This window comes from Carassius carassius, chromosome 1 (assembly GCF_963082965.1).
Source record: "Carassius carassius chromosome 1, fCarCar2.1, whole genome shotgun sequence".
Lineage (NCBI taxonomy): Eukaryota > Metazoa > Chordata > Actinopteri > Cypriniformes > Cyprinidae > Carassius > Carassius carassius.
The window spans coordinates 13,473,159-13,501,134 of NC_081755.1; the positions used below are offsets into that span (position 1 = coordinate 13,473,159).

General features: G+C 39.7%; 1 protein-coding gene across 1 annotated transcript; it reads left to right on the forward strand.

Moving 5' to 3' along the window:
- The first annotated feature begins 1,095 nt into the window (after nt 1-1,095).
- LOC132092974 (zinc finger protein 239-like) lies at nt 1,096-27,559 on the forward strand. The gene is made up of 4 exons (XM_059499299.1): nt 1,096-1,105; nt 1,535-1,737; nt 1,865-1,991; nt 26,759-27,559. The coding sequence occupies exons 1-4, from the start codon at nt 1,096-1,098 to the stop codon at nt 27,550-27,552; spliced, it is 1,134 nt and encodes a 377-aa protein (XP_059355282.1). The 3' UTR covers nt 27,553-27,559.
- Nucleotides 27,560-27,976: the final 417 nt, after the last annotated feature.

A 27,976-nucleotide genomic window follows, 5' to 3' on the forward strand; every position in this document is an offset into this window, starting at 1 on the left:
AGGTGCCGATCCACCATCTGGTCTGTATACGTACTGGATCCGGACGACTGCAGTGACCCTCTGATCTGGGTACGGACTGGATCTGGTGGCTACAGTGACCTCGGAATAAGAGAGAAACAGAAGAATGGCATCTACAGTAGATAGCAAGTACATCGGGTGTTATGGGAAGTGTTCCCGGTTCTGGTTTACCTAATTAATGCAGCCTAAAAATCCTTTAACAGATTTGGATATTAGAAGCATATTAGTATGTTATGTGTAAGCCATGTTAAAGAGATGGGTCTTAACCTAGATTTAAACTGCAAGAGTGTGTCTGCCTCCCGAACAATGGTAGGTAGGTTATTTCAGAGTTTAGGCGCCAAATAGGGAAAGGATCTGCCGCCCACAGTTGATTTTGATATTCTAGGTATTATCAAATTGCCTGAGTTTTGAGAACGCAGGGGACATGGAGGACTATAATGTAACAGGAGCTCATTCAAATACTGAGGTGCTAAACCATTCAGGGCTTTATAGGTAATAAGCAATATTTGACCATTTATACAATGCTTGATAGGGAGCCAGTGCAGTGTTGACAGGACCGGGCTAATATGGTCATACTTCCTGGTTCTAGTAAGAACTCTTGCTGCTGCATTTTGGACTATCTGTAGTTTGTTTACTAAGCGTGCAGAACAACCACCCAGTAAAACATTACAATAATCTAACCTTGAGGTAATAAATACATGGATTAACATTTCTGCATTTGACATTGAGAGCATAGGGCATAATTTAGATATATTTTTCAGATTGAAAAATGCAGTTTTCCAAATGCTAGAAACGTGGCTTGCTAAGGAAAGATTGCTATCAAATAGCACACCTAGGTTCCTAACCGATGACGAAGAATTGACAGAGCAGCCATTAAGTCTTAGACAGTGTTCTTTCACGAGGTTACGCTTACATATAATTAGCTGAGGTATGGTATGTGTATTTGGCGTGCTGTCCGGGGAAGGGCTCCTAGCTGGGGAATGGCCTGAACCTAGAGTACCCCCCGATCCCCATCTAATTATAAAGTGAACTTGAAGTGAGGAGAAGGGGTGGAGGAGGGATGCTGATTAACCGTCAATGGATAGAGGTAAGTCAGCGATATTAGCAAATAGCCATCAGTTTGCCTCACTGATGTGTTACATTTGACAGCTGCAGTCAGGGAAAATCAAAGAAAAACACTGTGGCCTAGTTAAAATATTTCATATTCACAGATGAAAGTTTAGTCCTTATGAAGTTATGTGCATTTCTGAGAACAAATTCAAGCAGGATAAATGTCAAGCCTATGAGCCTGTGCTTATATTTTCTGTCACGGTTCGCAGGTCTGTGGATTCTGTTCTGTTGTTTTGTGTGTGTGTGTATCCTTGCTGTAAGAACTCTGAATGGACTGAATGAGTTGGTGATTAGAATGGACAGCCATCTGCAACGTCGTGATCAACAAAGACGTGCAAGTTCTTACCCAGAGGTTGAGCTCTCCGGTGACACAGTCAGTCACATTTCAGATCTTGAACCCATGCAGGTGGGCAGAACCCGGCTGACCAGAGAGGAGGGATCGTCGATGGACCAACGGTTTATGTTTATACTGTGGAGCGAGATAACTGCCAGGCTTTAGTTGACTCAGGAGCAGAGGGCAGTTTCATTGACATGTCACTGGTGGCTCAGTTACTCATTCCAGTGGTCTTGCTACCTCGTCCTATCTCCGTCCAAGCGCTCAGCGGGCAGGTTATGCCGTCAGTCACAATCCCCACATAGACTGGCAACAGAACACTGTTTGTGCTTGGAGCAGTTTTTCTCATGCGTCCTGTTTGGTCTGCCTGCCTGTTCTTCCGTGTTGTGTTCTGTGTTTCAGGAGGAATTCGTGGACCTGTCCAATGTGCCCAAGGAGTACCTAAACCTGAAGGAAGTGTTCAGTAACTCTCGAGCTGCCTCTCTTCCTCCACATCATCCCTATGACTGTGCCATAGACTTATTGCCAGGTACTTCTCCGCCTAAGGGCAGATTATACTCGCTTTCCATTCTGGAAAGGGAGGCCATGGAGAAATATATTTCAGATTATTTGGCAGCCAAGATCATCTGACCTTCCTCATGGCACAGGGCTTTTCTTCGTGGGTAAGGATGTTTCCCTGTGACCTTGCATTGACTATTTGGGGCTGAATAACATCACGGCAAAGAATACGTAACCTTTGCCGCTTATGTCTTCAGCTTTTGAGCGGTTGCAGGGAGCTTCCTTTTTTACGAAGTTAGACCTCCACCACATTTATCATTTGGTTTGCAAATGATATTTTGGTTTGAAAAGATTCAGGCTGTGGTGGATTGGCCAACCCCAGACTCCCATAAGGCCCTAAAGAGGTTTCTGGGCTTTGCCAATTTTTACTGACGTTTTATACGCAATTACAGCTGGGCACTCCTCTGACTGCCTTGACCACCGTTTAGGTGGTCTAGTGCAGCCGAAGCTGCATTTTCCACCCTAAAAAGCAGTTTTTTTCAGCTCCCATTCTGGTGACCCCTGATTACTCACGTCAGGTTGTGGTGGAGGTCGACGCTTCAGAGGTGGGGGCTTGAGCGGTTCTCTCCCAGCATTCTTCCGCGGATGATAAGGTGCACCCTTTCACTTATTTTTCCCATCGTTTGACTCCCACTGAACGCAACAAAGATATTGGTAACAGAGAACTGTTTGCAGTCAAGTTGGCCTTGGAACAGTGGCGTCATTGGTTAGAGGGGTAGGGGGTACCTTTTATCATCTGGACTGATCAAAGAACCTACAGTACATTAGATCCATTAAACGCTTGAAATCTAGGCAGGCTCGAAGGGACTTTTTTCGGCTGTTTTGATTTTTCCATCTCGTACTGTCCAGGCTCCAAAAACAGCCCAATGCTTTGTCTTGTATTTTTGATCATTCCGAGCATCCGTTTTCTCCCGGTTCTATCGTACCTGAGAGATTGGTCATCTCTGTGCTATGAAGTGATCTAGAAGTCGTGCACAATCAAATTGTAATTTTATGACTATTTCGATTAATCAAACAGCCCTACTCTGAAACACAAAAACGAAAATTAAAAAAAAAATTATATTTTATGTTTTGAGTATGGCCAACCCTTCTCTAGAGATATTGTTGCTTCGGATTTGTGCATTGTAAATCACATAAAGTCTACAAAATATCTAAGATTCAAAGATTTAGAAAAACATAAAGAGATAGTATAATAAATTGATTATGAATAGGCTGCATTCTATGAGAATTTATATTTCACACTCTTAAAAATATTGTATGGACACATCAAAATAAACTTAATGCAATAGTTTGCATCTTTTTTTTGAGATAAGGCAACTTCCTCTGAAATTAAGTTATAATAACTATTAATCTTTATTGCGTTATACAGTATCAACATTTGAAGTGGATCAGACGTTTCTTTAAAGGGTTAGTTCACCCAGATAGCAAAATTATGTAATTAATAACTTACCCTCATGTTGTTCCAAACACTTAAGACCTCCGTTTATCTTTGGAACACAGTTTAAGATATTTTAGATTTAGTCCGAGAGCTCTCAGTCCCTCCATTGAAGCTGTGTGTACGGTATACTGTCCATGTCCAGAAAGGTAAGAAAAACATTATCAAAGTAGTCCATGTGACATCAGAGGGTCAGTTAGAATATTTTGAAGCATCGAAAATACATTTTGGTCCAAAAATAGCAAAATCGACGACTTTATTCAGCATTGTCTTCTCTTCCGTGTCTGTTGTGTGAGAGAGTTCAAAACAAAGCAGTCTGGATATCTGGTTCGCAAACAAATTCACCAAATCGAACTGAATCATTTTAAACGGTTCGCATCTCTAATACGCATTAATCCACAAATGACTTAAGCTGTTAACTTTTTTAATGTGGCTGACACTCCCTCTGAGTTCAAACAAACCAATATCCCAGAGTAATTCATGTACTCAAACAGTACACTGACTGAACTGCATTGAAGAGAGAACTGAAGATGAACACCGAGCCGAGCCAGATAAGAAGAATCGAGGAGCTGATGATACTGCGCATGTGTGATTCAGCGTGAAGCAAACTGACACACAGAGCACCTGAACCGAACTGATTCTTTTGGTGATTGATTCTGAACTGATTCTGTGCTAGTGTTATGAGCGTGGGGAAACCGAAGGCTTGAATCAAGGGCAATCATCGCAAATGACGCCATTATGTCGAGCGCAAAAGAACCGGTGAACCGTTTTCTTCAACCGGTATATTGAATCGAACTGTCCGAAAGAACTACTGGTGATCCGAAAACCAATGCAACCGGTTCTTGACTCGTGAACGAGTCAGTCTTTTGTTCGTTATCTGGCTCGGCTCGGTGTTCATCTTCAGTTCTCTCTTCTGTAAGGGAAACAGGTCAATTTAGCTCAAAGGGAATCATTTAAGATTTTAAAGGGAATTTGAACAGAATCACTGTTTCACGGCTGATCACTGAGACGCCCTGCGATTCGCTGAACGAGCCGTTTAACATCAAATCTGCGCTGGATATTAATATCCAAAGTATAGTGAAAACACTATCAATTTGCACAGTAACAAGATCGGTAGTTTAAGACATTAACTTGTAAGCACAAAACACAAGATACTTCTCTTTTCAATATGAATAAGGCTTTATTAGATAAATCTAAGACATATAAACTAAGCTAACACATGAACGCATGCACTCACACATTCACACAAGTTGCAGGAAGATCGAAAGTTAGGGAAAGAATGAGTCTAAGAGAATGGAAATGTGGAATCCCAAGTTTACAGCAATACGTTAAATTGCATAGACATGAACAACCATCAATCACTTAATTAGCCCTCGAATTGAGTTCCTCAATGAGGTTAAAATTATATTAGATACACCAGTAAAGATCACAGTCTGGAGGTAAAGTTACTTGCGTCTCCTGTGAAAAGGGAGTCCCCTTTGTTGTCGTTGAAAGGGGTTTCCCGATGTTGCTGATTGGCTGGAAGTTCAGTAGTCGCTGAAGTGACGTCTTGGAAAGCCCGTGGTTGGGCGTTGGCTGAAAACGCAGAGTTGTGTGGCTGGTTGAAGTTGAAACGGGCACTCGAGGTCAGACGTCGGAGACTCGATGTTACAAAACTTAACTCAGAACACGAAACTCTCAAATGGAAAAGAAAAGAAGTAAAGTTTACAAAGAACAAGAACAGTGATGACAAACAGCATGGCTAAAAGCTAAAGCTAAGAAGCAAAGCTAAAAGCTAAAAGCAGGCATGACTGATAGCAAAAGCAGAGCTAAAACTAAAAGCAGGCATGACTAGTAGCAGAAGCAAAGCTAACAACTAAAAGCCGACATGACTAATAGCAGAAGCAAAGCTAGAAGCTAAAAGCAAGATTTTATGGTGTCCTGAGTATTTAAACTGGCCTGTTGGCCACACCTCAAATGTTGTCTTGACCAATCAGATATTGTCTTGGCTCGGGGGTCTCATAAATCATATGTTACCTTACCAAGCATGTGGTCCGAATTTTCCCACTCTTGCAGGGTCTAATTTTGGACATGATTCCTATAACAAGAATATGATACATTTGACAAATAACTGATGGTCAGGACTATTTCAAGCAAGCAGATTCGATTACATAGATACTAGACATGAATATGTATCCTTAAGCTATCCCATAGTTATTAAAAGACATACACAATAAGTGATTATAACATGATAGTCAAATGTGTGGGTTACACATAATGAATATGGAGTGAAGCGATGGACTGATATTCATTTATAAGTCCTTTTGAGTTCATTTTGGTCCATATATATGTAGAAAAGACAGTTTCTTTGCCATTCTCTCGACAAAGATTTCTGTGGAGACCAGAGGTTCAAAGGCCCCTCCCCCTTAGGAATTTCAGTCTGGTTCTGCTAGGTGGGGGGGAAGTCAAAAGATCTTGTGTAGTACACTCATGGGTTTACACGTGATGTCCGGCATTGCCTATCAATTACGAACAACAAATTTGACAAATCTCTTCTGCGAATTAAAATTGTCAATAATTGTTCTAGTGGTGTTAATGTTGAAAGCTGTTCTGTGAAAGCATTGGTTGGTTGGTTATCTTGCTTGGGACTTGTGGCACAGAATGTTTTATGACTTCCTGTTGCCTTACTGAGGAATTTGGCTCGTGTTTCAGCCACAGCCCTGATCGACTCTTTAATTTGTCTGGTTCGAGTCATTTCTGCTACACTTCACAGCAGTTCAGTCAGTGTACTGTTTGAGTACATGAATTACTCCGGGATATTGGTTTGTTTGAACTCAGAGGGAGTGTCAGCCACATTAAAAAAGTTATCATCTTAAGTCATTTGTGGATTAATGTGTATTAGAGATGCGAACCGTTTAAAACGATTCAGTTCGATTTGGTGAACTGAATGATTCATTCGCGAACCGGATATCCAGACTGCTTTGTTTTGAACTCTCTCACACAACAGACACGGAAGAGAAAACAATGCTGAATAAAGTCGTTGTTTTTGCTATTTTTGGACCAAAATGTATTGTCGATGCTTCAAAATATTCTAACTGACCCTGTGGTGTCACATGGACTACTTTGATGATGTTTTTCTTACCTTTCTGGACATGGACAGTATACCGTACACACAGCTTCAATGGAGGGACTGAGAGCTCTCGGACTAAATCTAAAATATCTTAAACTGTGTTCCAAAGATAAACGGAGGTCTTATGGGTTTGGAACAACATGAGGGTAAGTTATTAATTACATAATTTTGCTATCTGGGTGAACTAACCCTTTAAAGTTGTCATCAAACCAAAATGTCCTAAAAGCTGCTCTGCAAGTTTGAAACCCTTATAAGACACTGTACATATGAAATAGCAAGAAAAACAACAACTTTATTTCGACCCCCACAAGCTATACAAAACTACCCCCAACCCCCTACAGCTGAACTGAATTCGGTCTGTTTTTTGGCTGCGAGGAACAGTGTTTTGTTATGTTACTGGGTTGAAATATGCTGTCTGCACTCTTTTTATTCATTATTTTCTTGCAGCCCGTATTATTATTTTCACAAGACAATAATAATAACAAATGATCAATTGATAATTAATCATTATTGTTATAAATTCAAAACTTTTTTGTCATCCTAAGGTTCATTTTCAGAGAAAGAAGAAAGTGCCTGCCCCAGACACTGAATTGACCCCCAATGTTGCTGAAGAACCTCGGATTGTCCCACAGCCAGTGACCTCTGCACTTGAGACCCACGACTGTAAACCATCAACTGCCACCAATAGAAAAAAAAGGTACAATGATGCATAAAGCTTTCAAACAATTAGTTAACAATGTGACACTTCTCTTTCCATATTGTTTTAGCAATATAATCTTTCATTACCAGAGCCAACTAAAAAAAGAAAAGAAGAACAGTAAAATAAAGATGAAGTACATGTATGGCAAACATACTATATTTTAAATAATGTTAGTTTACATGTATTATAGGTAAAAGAAAAAAGAAAAAAAAAAAATATATATATATATAGAGAGAGAGATATATCATTTTAAACTGAGCAAGATTATGGAAGTCTGCAGTTGCTTCAGATATGCCTTAGCCCTGGCCCTGTACTCTCGACTGCTCTCTGAAATGAGATGCTATTCTTTTTTTTATTTTCTTTTAAACAGAAAAATGTGCTGAATGCTTGGAACGGCTGGAGAACGACAGCTTCCCATTCCAGAAAATGTTAAAAAAGAGAATGAAAAAAGTACGAGAAAACAATGAGATGCATGATATATCGCCGATATATGTTCATTTTAATGTTATCGTTACTGGTCCAATAAAAAAAATGTGGTCAATATTTTAAAGCCTATAAATAACTGATGAAATGCTTCAGATGCATACTGTTCACCATTATGGTTTTAAAATGCTTAAAATATGATTGGAATTCCTTCAAAAAAAATTTTGGTGCAACATGTGCAGCATAAGTCAGGCTACATAAAACGATGAGAACATCATTATAATTTTGGCTTTTACTGGTAAGGCTTTTGTTTTTGTAATCAGGTTCTCATAAATTATTAAAAAATTTGGATTTAAATGTATTGGCTATATATACCGTGGTGGTTTCTCCATTAGAGCGATTGGGTGATGCACCACCAAAGGAAAGGGAGGGATTTTTTTTTCTTTTACATTCAACCACAGTGTTATGCTAGCTTTCACTATTCTAGATTGCTGTTTGTGCTGCCTCTAAATAGTTCAGTTAGTGACAAATCGTGTTTTGTGTAGTACAACCCCTTTTTGGGCAATTTCTGTCAAACTGAGAATTGCCCGAGTGCTCTCATAGACTTCCATTCAAAGATCTTTTTTTTTAACTGCAGGCACTGCAATGCAATCTCAATGAGTTCCAGGAGGGCTAGCCCTAACGTGCTTTCGTCATGAAAAACTACTTAAATTTTTTTATCAAATGTAAAAAAAAAAAAATAACAGAGAGACGTGCCTTTGTCATCTGAACTTGATTGACATCACGGCCAATGTTACCTCAGCGCAGATTAATTCTATCGTGTCATTGAAAGAAATACCATTCATTCGTCGTAGCAAGGATAAAGCAGTTAAAGAATTAGGACAACCAAGACCAAATTAAAACATCAAACAAATATCTAAACAGGGCGGGAAGTCATATAAACGAGGATTTTCAAGGACTTGGTTTGAGCAGAGAAAAATGCTAATTACAACTACAACTACAGGTGTCACCGAAATGCATAATTTCTCGGAAAAAGTGAAAAAGCACGAAAGAGCAAAGATGCATATGGATAATAGGGAGCAGTGTAATATAAGTGAGTTGTGTAAACAATTATTTATGTTACTTCAATTATTCTTATTAAACTGAAATCGAAGTAAAACGTTTTTTTTTTGGAAAAAACACATTCTGGCGTCAGTCTTCATTTGCTGCTGAATTGTGTTAACACGCATATAGAAACATAAGGAGAGCAAGAGATTGGATCCTAATGTCAGTTTATTTTTAATTAATACTATAGTAGTTCAGTTTCCTTTACATCTTTAACTAGCCGTTAATTTATCAATTGAATGGGTGACCTTTCCTCATTAATCGAGCAAACATTTGCCCCCCCCTGAGAGAATTGGCAGGAGCCACCACTGTATGATGGGCCAGTAAGTTTGAGGGAGTAGTCCCCAAAAAGGTAGCATATTTCAGTTCAATAAATGGATAACTGCAAAAGGTAGCTTTACATTAATAGGTCCTAGCCACAGGACAGCACAAACGTTTGCCCATGGGTGGGGACTCCTTGAATGCAGTCCATCATTCGTAGTACTGCCTGATTTCAGAGACTGAAGAGGAGTGCCAATTTTTTAGAGCATGTGTACACAATCGTTTGGAGGCTCTTGTTTTAAATTAAGAGGGGGTGAAAGCAGCATATGAATGAAATTTGATGTTCATATGTTCATAGTTTCTGCCTAAAGTGTACATACACTTTTACATAATCCATTCGTATAGTATGTCCATAGTACACCTATCTGTATATCATGCTGATAGTATTTAAAATCTGTAAATTATGTCCATAATACTGCCTCATCTATATAGTTTCAACTGAACTGAGAAAACCTCACTTGTCATCAACACCAGCAAACGCCACTAGGTCCTGTGTCAGAAACTGAATAAATGATTTGTTATTTAAACAAAATGATAATCTTTCTTCAATAAATAAGTAGATAAGTGAAATTAACCTGAAATGGCTGTGAGACATTGAATCTCCTCTTCAGAAGTCTCCCATCTGGGTATATAAATTGTATTATTATTCCATCAGCTGGCTCAACAACAGCTGATATGTGCCTCTGGCAATCATCTATTGTCTTTTAAAAAAGTTCAGAATTTTCAGCTACACAGAAAAAAACAACCTGGATTATTTTCCAGCTTCCTCATATTTTAACATACTTTTCTTTGTCACAATTGGCACTCTTGCACCTGTCTTCTCCTTCTCCTCTCCTGTTACATTTGAAAATATAAGAACAAAAAATTAATAAACCATCAGGTATTAATTCGGTAAGTATTCATTTAAATTTAAAAAATGCAGTGATCATCTATACATGCATAATTTTAAACAAAATTCAATATTATATTAACGTATTTCAATTATGATATTTGCCCTTGCTCTGTCCGTTTCTAGGGACTGATTATACTCAGTGCCCTTAAATCCTGCACAGATCCATGAACATATATTTATGAAAATAAACATTTGTAATGTAAATGTTACATTTGAGGTAACCTCACACTCAAAATGTGTTAATATCCAAAATCATGAAAACATCCAGTGCATCCCAAAATAAAAAATCTTACCTACATTGCTTCTCAAAACTAGCCAAAGGACTAGCCTTAATGTACTGTATTCAATAATATTGTGAAAGGTTAATAGAACAACCTTAATACAACAATTGTCACAGTGTCTGGGTTGTGTTCCCTGGGTTTCCACTAGGTGTCCTCCTTTCTCACGGTGTCTGTCTCCTTTTCACTTCCTGTTCCCTTATTTGGTCACCTTCCTCCTGTTTAGTAATTGATTGTTCCCCACCTGTCTCCTGTTCCCTCATTATCCTTCTGTGTATTTATACCCGGTCTGTCTGAGTCTGTGTTACGGAGTCCTTGTTTAATGTTCCTTGTTGAATGTTAATTCATGTCCGTCAGTTCTTGCCCTTGCCTTGTCTTCTTGTTTGGTTTATGTTATGTTTGGATATTCTGGTTTTGACCCTGCCTGGACTGTTTACCCCTTTGGATTACCCTTCAAATAAAGGACTTACCTGCAATTGGTTCCCTCTCCTGTGTTATCTGTAACACCGTACGTGACAGAAGGACTCCGTCATGCAAGGAACCAGCGGTAAGTTTTTTTCCCGCTCCCCAGCCAGGATGGCGGAGCGGAGGGCGAAGTATCTGAAGTTGATCGCCCTCCGCCAAGAGGGCAATGAGGTGGGTGCCCTGGCACAGGTGTTCTGGTCCCTGGCCGAGGGCATGGGATACAATGATGCAGCCCTTAAGGATTATTTTAACAGCGGGCTGGATGATCCAGTTTCTCAGGAGGAGATGGCGCATTTAGAAACTTTGGAGTTCTGGGAGTTTGTGTACTATTTGCAGCATCGGCTTCTGTGGGATGCCCCAGCCACTCCTGTCTCTTCCGGCGGGGTGGTCGTCAGCCCAGCACCACTGCCCAGGATGGCAACCAGCCAAGCGCCACAACCCAAGATGGCCGCCAGTCCAGCACCACTGCCCAGGATGGCTACCAGCCAAGCGCCACAACCCAAGATGGCCGTCAGTCTAGCACCACTGCCCAGGATGGCTACCAGCCAAGCGCCACAGCACAAGATGGCCGCTAACCCAGCGCCAATACCCAAATTGGCCACCGTTCCAGCGCCACAGCCCAAGATGGCCGTCAGCCCAGCGCCACAGCCCAAGATGGCCGTCAGCCCAGCGCCACAGCACAAGATGGCCGTCAGTCCAGCGCCACAGCACAAGATGGCCGATAACCCAGCGCCAATGCCCAAATTGGCCACCGGTCCAGCGCCACAGTACAAGATGGCCGCCAGCCCAGCGCCAATGCCCACATTGGCCACCGGTTCAGCGCCACAACCCCAGATGGCCGCCAGCCCAGCACCACAGTACAAGATGGCTGCCTGTCCAGAGTCATGGCCCAAGATGGCTGCTTGCCCAGCGCCGCTGCACAGGATGAGAGTCTCAGCTGACCCTCCAGAGTCGAGTCAGGTGCCAGTGGACCCTCCAGAGTCGAGTCAGGTGCCAGTGGACCCTCCAGAGTCGAGTCAGGTGCCAGTGGACCCTCCAGAGTCGAGTCAGGTGCCAGTGGACCCTCCAGAGTCGAGTCAGGTGCCAGTGGACCCTCCAGAGTCGAGTCAGGTGCCAGTGGACCCTCCAGAGTCGAGTCAGGTGCCAGTGGACCCTCCAGAGTCGAGTCAGGTGCCAGTGGACCCTCCAGAGTCGAGTCAGGTGCCAGTGGACCCTCCAGAGTCGAGTCAGGTGCCAGCGGACCCTCCAGAGTCGAGTCAGGTGCCAGCGGACCCTCCAGAGTCGAGTCAGGTGCCAGCGGACCCTCCAGAGTCGAGTCAGGTGCCAGCGGACCCTCCAGAGTCGAGTCAGGTGCCAGCGAACTCTCCAGAGTCGAGTCAGGTGCCAGCGAACTCTCCAGAGTCGAGTCAGGTGCCAGCGAACTCTCCAGAGTCGAGTCAGGTGCCAGCGAACTCTCCAGAGTCGAGTCAGGTGCCAGCGAACTCTCCAGAGTCGAGTCAGGTGCCAGCGAACTCTCCAGAGTCGAGTCAGGTGCCAGCGAACTCTCCAGAGTCGAGTCATGTCAGGGCTAGTCACCGCTGATCCTCCAGAGTCAGGGCTAGTCACCGGTGATCTTCAAGGACCGAGTCAAGTCACCGGTGATCTTCAAGGACCGAGTCAAGTCACCGGTGATCTTCAAGGACCGAGTCAAGTCACCGGTGATCTTCAAGGACCGAGTCAAGTCACCGGTGATCTTCAAGGGCCGAGTCAAGTCACCGGTGATCTTCAAGGGCCGAGTCAAGTCACCGTTGATCTTCAAGGGCCGAGTCAAGTCACCGTTGATCTTCAAGGGCCGAGTCAAGTCACCGGTGATCTTCAAGGGCCGAGTCAAGTCACCGGTGATCTTCAAGGGCCGAGTCAAGTCACCGGTGATCTTCAAGGACCGAGTCAAGTCACCGGTGATCTTCATGAACAAGGGCAAGTCACCTGTGATCTTCATGAACAAGGGCAAGTCACCTGTGATCTTCATGAACAAAGGCAAGTCACCTTTGATCTTCATGAGCAAAGGCAAGTCACCATTGATCTTCATGAGCAAAGGCAAGTCACCATTGATCTTCATGAGCAAATGCAAGTCACCAATGATCTTCATGAGCAGTGTCAGGCCAGCACCAAAGAGTTTCGTCGTCCCGTTGGTCCAGCCGCACGGAGGTCTGCTCCGCCTTGGGGGGCTCTGGTCCTGACCACATGGCTGTGGTGGTCTTCCGCTCCGCCTTGGGGGCCTTCCGCCTTGACCACACGGCTGTGGGTGTCTTCCGCTCCACCCTGGAGGACTCTGGCTTCGTCCCCAAGGACGTGGTGGTCTTCTGCTCCGCCCTGGGGGGCTTCCGTCCTGACCACACGGTTGTGGTGGTCTTCTGCTCCGCCCTGGGGGGCTTCCGCCTTGACCACACGGCTGTGGTGGACTTCTGCTCCGCCCTGGGGGGCGCCACATGATGTCCTTATGGATTTCTGTTTTGTGTTTCTTGGTTTCTGTTATGTTTCTGTCTGTTCCCCTCAGTGAGTCTGGCCCTCCGTCCCTCCCCCTGAGCCTCCACCTGTCCGCCTCCCTCCTGGTCTGTGTCGTGTCTTGTCGTGGAGCGTCTGGGAGCCGCTCCGTAGAGGGGGGGTCCTGTCACAGTGTCTGGGTTGTGTTCCCTGGGTTTCCACTAGGTGTCCTCCTTTCTCACGGTGTCTGTCTCCTTATAACTTCCTGCTCCCTTATTTGATCACCTTCTTCCTGTTTAGTAATTGATTGTTCCCCACCTGTCTTCTGTTCCCTCATTATCCTTCTGTGTATTTATACCCTGTCTGTCTGAGTCTGTGTTACGGAGTCCTTGTTTAATGTTCCTTGTAGAATGTTAATTCATGTCCGTCAGTTCTTGCCCTTGCCTTGTCTTCTTGTTTGGTTTATGTTATGTTTGGTTATTCTGGTTTTGACCCTGCCTGGACTGTTTACCCCTTTGGATTACCCTTCAAATAAAAGACTTACCTGCAATTGGTTCCCTCTCCTGTGTTATCTGTAACACCGTACATGACAACAACAGGCCACATATAATAACAACACAGACCTCCAGGAGTACTCAGAGACTGTCACTACCTACATCACCAAGTGTATTGATGATGTAACAGTCACAAAGACATCATTGTCTGGGCCAACCAGAAGCCGTGGATGACAGGGGAGGTCAACAGACTCCTGAAAGCTCGGAACACTGCCTTCAGAGCTGGGACTAAGAGATGACTACCGTCCAGTTGCACTTACCCCAATTCTCATGAAGTGCTTTGAATGGCTAGTCTTCCCTCCCCTTCTCCCTGGACCCCTTCCACTTTGCATATCGGTCCAACCACTCGAACGATGATGCCATCACCAGTACCCTCCACTCAGCACTCACACATCTACAGAGAAAAGACTCATACGTCAGAATTCTGTTCATATATTTCAGTTCAGCATTTAACACTGTCATCCCTCAAAAGCTCATCCACAAACTGGTCCAGCTGGGGCTCAACACTTCGTTGTGCAAATGGCTGTTAGACTTTCTGACTGGAAAACCTAAGGCAGTACGGGTCGGCAGCAACACATCCAGCACCATCAAACTGGACACTGGGCCCCCCTAAGGATGTGTGCTGAGCCCCCTCCTCTTCACCCTGCTGACCCACGAATGCACACCATCAAACAACTCCAGTCTCTTTATTAAGTTTTTGGATAACAGGACTTAAGTGGGTCTCATTAGCAACAGACATGAGACAAACTACTAGAGTGAGGTGAACCACCTGGCCGGGATGGTGCAGTGACAACAATATATCTCTCTCTGAACGTGGAGAAGATAAAGGAGATTGTTGTTGACTTCAGGAGAGTGCACACTCAAAATGCTCCTCCGACTATCAACGGTACAGCTGTGGATAGAGTGAGCAGTACCAATTTCCTGGGTGTGCACATCACAGAGGGCCTCTCCTGGACTGACAACAACGCACTGCTGGCCACACAGCAGCAGCGTATCTACTTCCTCCGCAAACTGAAAAGAGCCAGAGCCCCAGCCCCCATCATGTGCACCTGGCATCCTGCCAGGAGACTCTACAATGAATAGTGAGAGCAGCTGAGAAGATCATTGGTATCTCTCTCCCCTCCCTTCAGGATATCTATGGAACCCGTCTCACCCATAAAGCCCTCTGCATTGAAAGTGATTCGACCAACCTGACACACAGCTTCTTCAGTCTGCTGCCATCAGGGAGGAGACTGCGGAGTCTCCAGGCCAGGACCAGCAGACTGAAACACAGCTTCATCCACCAGGCTGTCAGGAAGCTGAACTCCCTCCCTCCTGACCTTGACAACCCCCCCACCCCCACCCCCCTTTTCCCCCATGCACCACTGAACTCTGAACCTTAGTCCCCTCCTACCCCAACAGCTCCCACAAACACTCTGGGACCTGCACCTGACACTTTGTACAGCATTGGTCTGATCACTACCTCATTCAACATTGACACGTTAACCAAACTAAATAAGCTCTCTTTTGCTCTACAATCATTTTAAGAGAAAAATAAGTTCAATTTTACATTTCATGACATCAACACATCTCAAAAAAGTTGGGACAAGGCCATGTTTACCACTGTGTGGCATCCCCTCTTCTTTTTATAACAGTCTGCAAATGTCTGGGGACCAACGAGACAAGTTGCTCATGTTGTAATTGATGCAGTATGTGGTCTGGCATTGTCATGTTGGAAAATGCAAGGTCTTCCCTGAAAAAGACGAGTCTGAATGGGAGCATATGTTGTTCTAGAACTTGGATATACCTTTCAGCATTGATGGTGCCTTTCCAGATGTGTAAGCTGCCCATGCCACACACACTCATTCAATCCCATACCATCAGAGATGCAGACTGCTGAACTGAGCGCTGATAACAACTTGGGTTGTCCTTTTCCTTTTTAGTCCGTATGACATGACATCCCAGTTTTCCAAAAAGAACTTCAAATTTTGATTTGTCTGACCACAGAACCATTCTCCACTTTGCCACAGTCCATTTTAAATGAGCCTTGGCCCAGAGAAAACGCCTACGCTTCTGGATCATATTTAGATATGGCTTCTTTTTCGACCTATAGAGTTTTAGCCAGCAAAGACGAATGGTACGTTGGATTGTGTTCACCGACAATGTTTTCTGGAAGTATTTGTGAGCCCATGTTGTGATTTCCATTACAGCAGCATTCCTGTATGTGATGCAGTGCTGTCTAAGGGCCCGAAGATCATGGGCATCCAGAATGGTTTTCCGTCCTTGACCCTTACGTACAGAGATTGTTCTAGATTCTCTGAACCTTTGGATGATATTATGCATTGTAGATGATGATAACTTCAAACTCTTTTCAATTGTTCTCTGAGAAACTTCTTTCTGATATTGCTCCACTATTTTTTGACGCAGCATTGGGGGAATTGGTGATCCTCTGCCCATCTTGATTTCTGAGAGACACTGTCACTCTGAGAGGCTCTTTTTATACCCAATCATTTTGCCAATTGACCTAATAAGTTGCAAATTGGTCCTTCAGCTGTTCTTTATATGTACATTTAACTTTTCCGGCCTCTTATTTTTACCTGTCCCAACTTTTTTGGAATGTGTAGCTCTCATGAAATCCAAAATAAGCTAATATTTGGCATGACATTTCAAAATGTCTCACATTCAACAAATGATATTACATCTATATTCTATTGTGAATAAAATATTAGTTTATGAGATTTGTAAATTATTCCATTCCTTTTTTACTCACAATTTGTACAGTGTCCCAACTTTTTTGGAACCAGGTTAGCAGTTGTACTTTATTTTATTTTATTTTTATCTGTATTTAATGTTCTACTGTTTGTGTCATCTGTACGCACCAAGGGTCTGAGAGAAATACGATTTCAATTATTTGTATGTATGTACTGTACATGTCAAAGAATTGACAAAAAAGCAGACTTGACAATTTTTGTTGGAACACTACCACCAATGATGTGCCATGCATTTCAGATAGTCTGACTTAAAAACTTGCACTTTAGCTGTCATTCCTACTTGATGTCCTGACATCTGCAAAAAGTACGGTGGCCCAGTAATGCACAACACAACGACATTAAAAAAGCAAACATAAGCTCACAACACAACGACATTAAGCCACAACACAAATACATTAAGCCACAACACAACGAAATTCTCACAACACAACGAAATTAAGCCACAACACAAATACATTAAGCCACAACACAACGAAATTAAGCCACAACACAACGAAATTAAGCCACAACACAACGGAAGTGCTCCCGACCACTAGGGGGCAGTGTTGAAAGTTAAACACCGATATTTCATCGAGACGTATGTGTAACTTAATATGTGTAATCCATTTTTAAATGAAAAACGTGTTTTTATTAAATGTTTTGATATCCTGATAATCTTAATGTATCAATTCATGAATCGAGCAAAAAATAAATTGATAATATTTTCAATTTGGACCGTTTAGCTCTGCTCTTGTACACAATGTTTTTCCTCAGGGGGGCTTATTTAAATCCGGTGCTGTGTGGGGAAACCATTGCTCTTTCCGTAGAGCTTTCAAATTGACAAGAGGAGAAGATTTTTCATCTTACAAGAACTTCTCCTGATGACTGTAAATGAATTTCATCGCGCGGAGAAGGGCATTAAACGTTACATCAACAACTTTAGGGTGAGTATTCTTCTATCGTCTTCTAGCAAATCTAGCTAATAAGGCTGGATAACGCTGCTGCACTGACTTGATCAGCTCAAAAATAGCAGGGCTAAGTTAGAGTTTAGCTTTAAACTCCGTCCGCCTCATCTTTTTATAACTTGTAAGAGATAGTAGAAATAAAAGCAGGCCTCCCGGTAATCCACGTTGATTTGCATCGGTGGTTCTGATAGGTGTTTGCTGTGATAGATACTTCTTCACTTGATATAAAGTATTTTAAATACTGTTGCCATTTTTAGATTGCCATGTATCATAATAAATCTTAAAGGACCGTTCACACCAAACTATAAAGAAAATGATAAAGATATTTAGTTTTAAAAATCGTTCTCACTATTTAAAAAAAGAGTCCACACCACAGCTATAATGATAAAGAAGAGAAACAATATCATTGGAATCACTTTAAGAACTATTTTTTTCCAGCTGATGAACGATTAAAAACATTGACAGTCAATCAGAATCCTGCTATAACGAGCTCGAGAATGTAAAGCAGCTGACAAGCGTGTGCGCGCTTAGAATAAACAAATTATATCGTTTGCTGTTGTGGACTCTATCGTTATCTTAATAGTTATCATTCATTGTGTGAACGGGGCTTTAGTCTGACAGTTATTGTTATATTTTCAAATTATATTATCTGTAACCTGAAGCTTGAATTAATTGTTCACATTTATATAACAGTTTTCCAGGGATCCCCAACACAAGCATGATAAAGCTATTCAGTAAAAAGCAAAAAAGATCAGAAATGGTTAAGAGAGATAGGGACATTCTTTGAAATATTACTGATCTCTTTACAGTCTATTGGCATGTTTGTAACATATAAAATATTAATTATTTGTCAGAATTTATTTTAAATATAGAGTAATTTACAATGTAATAATTTAAAATGCAACTGAAAGTAATTCCAAATGTATCTGAAATCAATTAAATATGTAAACCAATGTTATTATCTTCACAGATTGTTTTAACGGACTCCCATCCATACTGTTGCAGCACTGTAGCAGACAGCACACTATTCAGAACTGAGAATCAGTGCAGTTCCTCCTGTACAGAGCTGCACTGAAGGGAGCAGAGCTGGCACAAACCTAGAATAATGGTAAGTAAGAGAATTATCAAATTCTTTAACGTATGACATAATTAATAAACTTTGATTAATAACATTAACACGCCCCATTGGTATGCCTAGAGAATTAAGCCAGGTCCTGTCAGTGGGATGGTGGTCCTGTTTTCAAGAGAGGAAACTCGCTGAGTGGTTAAGGTAGGAGGAAAGTGTCTAATATTGATACATCATCTTTTCATATCTTGCTTTTATTCATAATGTATAACATTTGATTAGCCCTAACAGAATAAAGACAAAAACACAATCATAATGATTATGGCTCTATTCATTATGCATGCAACTTGTAATGATGGTGGAATTTTTTTATTTTTCTTAATGGTCAATTTACACTATACCTTTGTTTTTCATCTCAGGAGAATGTTTACAGTGATGTCACCAGTGATCTGCCTGACCTAGCAGTCCTCCAAGTGGCAGAAGTGTTATAAAAATATAGTAACACACCATTACACTGTCATAGTTATTAGTATTTGTATTTTACATAACTATTAAAACTGTATCAAACTTTAAAATATTTAAGTGTGGATATTTACATGTTTACACTACACTGGTGAGCAAGAAAACATATTAAAGTTGCATATATTTGCACTTACATAATATTTAATTTACATTTTATATTGTAGTCTGTACAAATAAAACCAAATGAATCCATCCCAAGTTTTTTGTGTAAGGCCAGATCTCTCTGTGGAAGATCGACTGAAAGGTGGACCATGAAGAGGGGGAACTCATCGAAGGGCTGCAGAGACTGACACTGTCAAAATAAATGTTAAATAATTATGATACATGCATGTAATGTGTGCATCAACATTTTCTTTCTCTGTCACAAACAATACAATATCAATATTTACCATTGCATTGCTTGTTATTCCAACTTCTCTCCTCGCTGTAGCTGTCCTTGCTCTGATCACACGAACCATGTGGAATGCAGGTTCAATAACTCTTCAAAAGGCCATTAAATGGATCTACTTCTCAAATCTAGATTGGATGAGACATGTTTTCAGAAAATACACACCAAGCAATGTAAAAAGTTTGTTTGCCTACACTGAACCTGAAGGATACTTAAAAATGTATAATGTATTGACATACAAGTGAAGAAAAAGTAGGTCTGTAAAAAGATTTTAGCTGGGGTTTTAGCTTATTCTCCCTCATGTCATTCTAAACCGTTCTGAATTTATTCTGTGGGGTCTATCTAGATAGCTGACTGACGGTAACATTTACAACATTTCTGTATGCCAATGAACAAAGCAAGCCATATGGGTTAACAGCGACATAATGTTGAGTATATGATGACAGCTTTATTTTTTGGGTTAATCATCTATTAACATGTATTGCCTTGATCCACGGAAGAGGTTTTTAAACAAACAGGCAACCACAGCGACAAAAAATAATTAATGACAATTAAAAAATTCACAATAGGCCTGCTCGTTAATATAGTAATAAAGGTTTAGATCTTACCTAGTGTAGATTTGCATGCTGTTGTCATTCTTGAAGAGGCGCCTGCAGACTGAAGTATCAGAAGTGATGTTGAAATCCTTAAATCTTACATTACTAATTTGAATCCACTTATTTCGAGTTTCTACATCCAGTGGAGAAGTGTGAAAAACCTTTGAGGAGCCTCACAAAACGGGTCACAGCAATAGCTGTGTAAACCACCCTCACAGATGTTTATGGAACTCTTCATTAAATAATTATATTGCTGTGGTATACTTATTTTGTCGTATTATAGCCAAATGTATAAATATTATTTAATATTCATCGTTTATGGATAAAAGTTTGCAGCTGGTAATGCACACTTTTATTCGCCCTGAGATTTCACAGGAAATATGTAGTCTATTGCCCGTTTCTGCAGACCAACTGCCCCCTAATGGTCGGGAGCATTTCCGTTGTGTTGTGGCTTAATGCATTTGTGTTGTGAGAATTTCGTTGTGTTGTGAGAATTTCGTTGTGTTGTGGCTTAATTTCGTTGTGTTGTGAAAATTTCGTTGTATTGTGGGTTAATGTCTTTGTGTTGTGAGCTTATGTTTGCTTTTTTAATGTCGTTGTGTTGTGCATTACTGGGCCACCGTAGCAAAGCCTTCCTGTAAAGTGTGAAAAAAAGTGTTGATGTGCCTTGTGATTATATTGCAAACCAAATATCCCCATAGGGAAAAATCAATCATCTATCGATCTACCCATCCATCTATCAGTTGATCGCTTTATTTATTGATCTACTCAGCTCAACATCTGATTATGTTTGAAACTTTCCCTTTCTTAAAATATAATGATTGAAAAACTTACATCATCATCCCCAGCTGGCTCCAAAACCTGAAAAAGTCAGAAAAGCTATTCTTATCAAAAATTATATTGATTGCAGAAAAACTGTCACATGTATAATGGATTGCATTCAGTATATTAAAATAGTTGATAAATTTAAATTGTCATCCTGCAGTTTATTTTCATCCTCCTGCCTCCAAAACCAGAAAAAGTAAAAAAAAAAAAAAAAAAAAGTTTTTTTTTTTTTTAATACAGAAGAGATGCATAGAAGACAACATCCTCAGAAAAGACTTCAGCTGGCCCAGGAGCTGCATGCTGAGTGGATGGCATCCAAAGTGACACCAGACGTGGACGTGCCCCTGGACAATGCAGATCAGCTGAGGATAATCACGTGCAATGGTGAAGGCGAAGTGGAGTAAGAAACGCAATAAGGCTCAGTGATCAAATTCATTTGTTTGTTAAGTAGTGTGTTGTGATCTGTTGTAAGTTCACATTATTGATCTTATATTTTCTCAAGTTTTATTGTTGAGCTGTTGAATTGTTCCATTTAAATAACCAGTTCCAAGCCTTTCACACCTTTTTAGTTTTAAGTGACAATTTACAGATGATCTGAAGATATAAGCATAATAAATGAGGTGAAAACTGGAACTATTTACATGAAATAAAAAGTCTTTTCAGCAGCTCTGTTAATATTGATGATTCAGACTCAACACTCATTTAACAAAACAATCAGATCATCTCACTTTATCAATGTTTGCTGATAGAAACTAATTAAGTCGGGATATATGATAAAAGCCAATTTCTCACAATAAGTAAAAAACATAAATGTTGCAAAAACAAACACTAAAGTAAATAACTGCCGTGCACCATAATATTTATGACTAATCAAAATAGTTATATTTTCTAATAACTAAATTCATTGCATTGAATCAATTAGATCATGAACATGTTTTGTACAGAAACAAACAATGACCATAAAACATCTTCAAAGAAAGAGCACCACAAAGCAATATTTCATGATTTCAGTGTCACATTTCAGAATCAGAATCAGAATGAGCTTTATTGCCAGGTATGTTTACACATACAAGGAATTTGTTTTAGTGACAGAAGCTCCGCAGTGCAACAGAATGACTGACAAGACAGGACACAGATAATAAAATATATAAAACAGACAATGTACAAAAAAAGCAAAAACACAATATATAATAGGACAATTATGTATGTACAGGTATGATATGAGCAAATTTGAGATGTAAATAAGTATGTGTGTTAAATAAATAATGTATACTAGTTTTGTGTGTTTCACGATTATTGTTAAGTGTTCATTAGATGGATTGCCTGAGGGAAGAAACTGTTCCTGTGTCTGGTCGTTCTGGTGCTCAGTGCTCTGTAGCGTCGACCAGATGGCAACAGTTCAAAGAGGGAGTGTGCTGGATGTGAGGGGTCCAGAGTGATTTTAACAGCCCTTTTGCTCACTCTGGATAAGTACAGTTCTTGAATAGATGGGAGGGTTGTACTGATGATTCGCTCAGCAGTCCGGACTACCCTCTGTAGCCTTCTGAGGTCAGATTTAGAAGCTGAGCTGAACCAGACAGTTACTGAAGTGCAGAGGATGGATTCGATGATGGTGGAGTAGAACTGTTTTGTTTTTGAAGAACCAGTTTATAGATTTTGTGAAGTTTACGCTTAAAATCACTGTTTGGTGCTTGTACATCAGTGTCATTCATCTATCATTTCCTCTGATTTTAGGGATTACTCATGGTTAAGGTTAGGTTTAGGTGTAGGGATATGGTCAAGAATATATTTTTGGAGTAAAATGTTGTTCCAGGGTCAACAAAATATGTTGACCTAGGAACACATCTAACTCAGCAAAATCAGGACGTGCGTTCGTGCGAGCATCTTCTTTGGCCTGACGGAGCTGTCTGAGCAAAACTTCCAAATAAACAAAGTCAGGTAGAAGATTTTGTGGTGTGTTCTGCCAAATGTTCAGCAGTTTATCCCTGGTAAAACTGATCGTGTTTGAGAAACAAAAAACCTTTGATTCATATTTTGCTATATTATGTATGGATGTCTCACGTGGTTTATAGACTCAGTGTTTAGCAGTCTCTGTTTCAGTATATTTGAACAAACTAACTGCCAAAGATTTCAAAAGTGTAGAAATAAAATGGCAGCAGCAACGCTTGAGATCAACTCCCCTCACAGATCTCAAACTTTTTTTAAACTTGACATTCAGCAACAGTTCTCACTACTAACATAGAAACAATCGCAGGAACGCATAAAAGCTCACAAAATCGTCTGAATTAATTCATTAATTCATCAATGAATTTTATTTCAGGAGGAAGAGGCCAGAAAATATGCATGAAAACAATACAGAAATAAAAGGTATAAAGTGTTATTTGATAATAGTGTAAATATGTGAAATACCGTGAAATGCTTAACTCTCCTCAGAAGACTGCTGTTGGTTATTTTTGGTTGGGTTTGTCTGTGTTTGAATAAAGATCTTGCTGGACGCTCTGTGGATTTTCATTCGCCTGAGATTTTACATTTATTCATTTATTTTACTTCTATTTTTAATTTAATTTTCTTTATTATAGCTACATTATATTTGCACAAACAGATGTAGCACAAAATCTCAGGCAGATTATGTTTAAAGAACTTTTAAAGACGTTGCCCCTGTAATGAGTAGCCTAACAAGGGAAATTTCAATTCTACTCATTAATGTGAATAAAAATAAATATCAATGAAGTCTGATACAAGAAAATGTTAAATATTGCTGGTGCTCTTTATTTTTTTAAGTTTTATGATCATTGTCAGTTTCTGTAGCCTACATGTAAAATGGTAATTATCTTATTAATTTTCTGCAGTTACTGTAGTTAGTAGAAAACCAAACTAAATTAAGATTCATATGGACATTTTAGGCTGTGATGTTGTTGATATGTATTTACCTAAGTGTTACCATTGGTTTTTGTATTACTGATGTTTTATCATATATCCCGACTCAGATAATGTGTTTCTAACAGCAAACACTCAGAATAAAGTGAAATGATTTGCTGATGATCTGACTGTCTTGTTGAATGGGTGTTGATAGTCTGAGTCATGAATATTAATAGAGCTGCCGGAAAAACTCTTTATTTCATGTAAATGGGTCCTGTTTTCACCTCATTTATTATGCTGATGTCTTCACTGAAAGGAGCTTTAAGGCAACTTGCAGGAGATCTGGCGTCAGTACTGAGGATATTTGTTGGTTACAAAACTATAGATGCATTTCTGTGTTTATTTTGTCAACTATTTTTCTTACCATTATTTGGAAAAAAAATGACAGAAATGAGAAAATTATATTGTCCTGTGAAAACGATCTGCAGTATGTTCTATTAAAGCAGCTCCGCACATGCTGCAAATCACCTTCAATTAAGATCCTCCTACAAGAATAGCATCATCATGAAGCTCCACCCACAGCAATTCACCATAAATACTGGAATATTCCCATCAGTTCACAAGTGAAGACGAGCATCACATCATCCGGAAAAGCTGAAATCTGAAAATACTGAGTTTATTAAAGAGGACAGAGAGAAGATGAGAGATCTAGAACCCTGCAGAATCAAACACACTGAAGATACTGAACAACAAACAGATGGGTCTTTATTTTTCTTCCTTTATTAATAGTGCTAATGATTATAATGCTAGAAGCAGATTTAGATTTGCTGTAACAGGAAAAAAATCTTCTATAGCTCTTTAAAAATATAGCTGATCTTCAAATAATAAGGCAGGGCTTCGAACAATTTTTTTTTCTGCCACGACTAAATGTTTTTAAGCACATTGCCCAGTTAATAAGATCTGCCATGTATCTGTTGCATATGAGAAACTTCAAACGGCAAATTAAACTAAAGTGTAACAAAACAGTGCTACTAGTTTGAGTGGCTTATCAGCTCAGATCAATAACTTTCTGGGTTTGTAAAACCTTTTAAAAGAGAAATTCATGCACTTTTTAGTAAGAACACAAAAATCAAAAAACTATTCAATTAAAAAGAAATAATAATAATAATGGGATAACCAAGTATATTTTGTGGTAGAAACAATCATTTAAAAAAAAAAAAATAACCATGATAACCAGTAGATGGCAGCAGAGGAGCACTTACAGGCTTATTAATCATTCATTTTACCTCCTGCTTTAAATTATATCAGGTCAAATCAAATAATTAAGATATACTATTTTGTAAACCTTTTGCACATTGTTTATGATGTAAGAAAAGTCACAAAATGCAATGAAAAACAGACTTTTCTTTAATTTGCAACTGAATCACACATCAAGAGCGTTTCTGAATCACTGGAGCTGCTGGACAGTTCTGTGTAATACTGTAGAAGAAGAATGACACACAGAGGCACTTCTAGCTTGTGTGGAGCCCTGGACGAACCCTTCTGACTCCTCTAAATGAAATTCATTTTACATCAACTTTGACAAATTCAGCCAAATACTTTTTTGAAATACAATAATTAATGTAGTAGAACACCAAACTATGTTTAAGAATTTGGAGAGAAAATGTATGTTGTTCCATATGTAACAACGAATAAGCAAAATAGCATAACATTATAATATGAGCCTATTTTTGGTGATCTTTTGCACCCCCCCCCCCCCCTTTATTTTCTTTTTTGACATATAAATAAGTATAAATTAAATTAGAAGTATCAATTGCACCGTTAGATCTGTGCATGCTGCTTCATATTTGTTTTATTTTTACAGCATTGCACATTATAACCAACCATACATGATTCTGTTGAGTTTATGTAGCCAATCAGAGGTGTTCAGATTAGTCATCACTGAAACACCAGATTTTTGTTCAGTGAATGGTTCGTCGGCTGAAGTCTGCACTCTCTTGTTGAATTTACTCATCATTATCATATAAGTGCAGATGTATGTGCAAAAGAAAATATACAGTCATACAGTGTAGACCGCTGATTATAATTAGAATTCCCTTTCAAGGGAACTTTGAACTGCGTCCTCTAGCTCCCTGCCATGCTTTGGACGCAAGCTTCAGACGAAGAAGTGAATGACGTGTTCTCCCGGTGCCTGTTTATAGTTGCGCCGTTAGTGACGTCAGAGGCTGTCTCCGGCCAACTCGCTGGTGTTTTTTCAATGTATGCTTCAGACACGGGTCAGGATGAGGTGTTCCCCATAGTGCCCCCTAGAGGATGCAGTGTCTCGTTCCCTACTCAGGGAACCATGGTTACATTAGTAACCTGAGATGTTTTTTGAGAGTGCTTTATGTGCAGTAGTCTAAAGCCTCTCATGTTCTTTGATCATATGAACATTTGTTCGCTTTTATTCACTGTTTCAATAACTGTTGGAATTAAAGGGTATAGTTTTATATTTATACTCATTTAACAAGAGTAGAATATATTAATTTTCTATGTAAAAATTTGAATTTGCAGGTTAATGTTGTTCATAAAAGTACATGCTTTACTGTTAAATGTGCCTTACCAAGAAATAAATCTGTAATATTATTAGTAACTGCACATCTGAATGTAAAACAAACCTTCTTCTACCGTCACCATCTGTTGAAATTATTGGGTCTGGTGCTACTGCTAACAAATGTTCGTCTGGAGCCCTGAAAGAGACACTTTCAATGAACTGAACTTTTATTTATTTTACTTATTTTATAAATAATTTCATTATAATTTTTGCAGTGGATCTAACATAGTTCTTCTTATAGAAACGTGGATTTTTTTGCCTATTATGTTTTAAAAAAGGGTACCTCATTCATAGACAAATTCCAGGGAAGTATGATTTATAAAAATGTATCAAAATGTCCAAAATGTTGTATAACAATTATCTAATTTGGGGATCACTTTTATGTCCACATTTATCTGCTTTCTATGAGTTACAAAAAATAACCTTTAAATTTTTTTTTTTTTTTTTTAAGAGTTGATTGAAGAAAACGAAGAGAATGAAGAATTGAGTGAATCAGAGGGGAAAAATCAGGCTATAATCATAGGAAAACCTTTGAGTTGGTCTCAGACCAAACAGAAAGATTTAATTAAAAGAACAGCAAAGAAATCTTTCCCCTGCACTGAGTGTGAAAGGAGTTTGAAAAGAAAGCATAGTCTTGAGCGTCACATGAGAGTTCATACCGGAGAGAAACCATTCATTTGTGATCAGTGCGGGAAGAGTTACAAACAGTCATCAAATCTTAAGGAACACATGAACATCCACACTGGAGAGAAACCATACAAGTGTTCACACTGTGACAAGAGATTCATTCGGTCAGGAGACCTAAGAACACATGAGAGGATTCACACTGGAGAGAAACTGTACACATGTGATCAATGCAGCAAAACATTTTTGATTGCTTCATACCTGAGAAAACACCGGAAAGTTCATACAAAGGAGAAGCCACATTCATGTTGTTTGTGTGGAAAGAGTTTTTCACGTTTACAAAGTTTGAGAGTACATCAGAAAACACACACTGGTGTGAGCGAGTATATGTGCTTTGAGTGTGAAAAGACTTTTACTACAGTGAGCAATTTGAAAAACCACACTGGAGAGAAACCTTACAAGTGTTCACACTGTGACAAGAGATTCAGTGAGTCATCAAGCCTGAAAACACATGAGAGAATCCACACTGGAGAGAAACCGTATCACTGCGCTGCATGTGGGAAGTGTTTCAATAATTCATCTGCTCTACACAGACATACAAAAACCATTCACAGTAGGTAGATCATCTTAAGATGAGCATCCTCACCAAATATTGAATCAAGCAATAAAATATAATCTGGATAAATCTGTCCTGACCAGACATTACAAGTGACATGACAAAGAAATATTATCTGAAGTTTCACGTTGAATAAAGTTTATCTTCATCTTCAAAACCAGCAACTGATTCAACTGAGAGATTCAGATCAACTCAAAGATAGAGTTCCTTCCCAAAGAACAATATCAAAAAGTTATATTCTTGTATTGTATTTTACTTTGATATAAATGATATAATTCTGCTTTTTTATAAGTTTCATATTATGTCAAATATTCACTTGTTTAATGTAGAAAATAGCGATTTTATATATATATATATATATATATATATATATATATATATATATATATATATATATATATATATATATAAATTAAATTATATTATAAT

Excerpts from the sequence above, each read along its gene's own strand:
- LOC132092974 (XM_059499299.1), top strand. Across the intron at positions 1,738-1,864 it reads TCCAAGCGCTCAGCGGGCAG|GAGGAATTCGTGGACCTGTC; the intron begins GTTATGCCGTCA and ends TCTGTGTTTCAG. Across the intron at positions 1,992-26,758 it reads TGCCATAGACTTATTGCCAG|AGTTGATTGAAGAAAACGAA; the intron begins GTACTTCTCCGC and ends TTTTTTTTTAAG.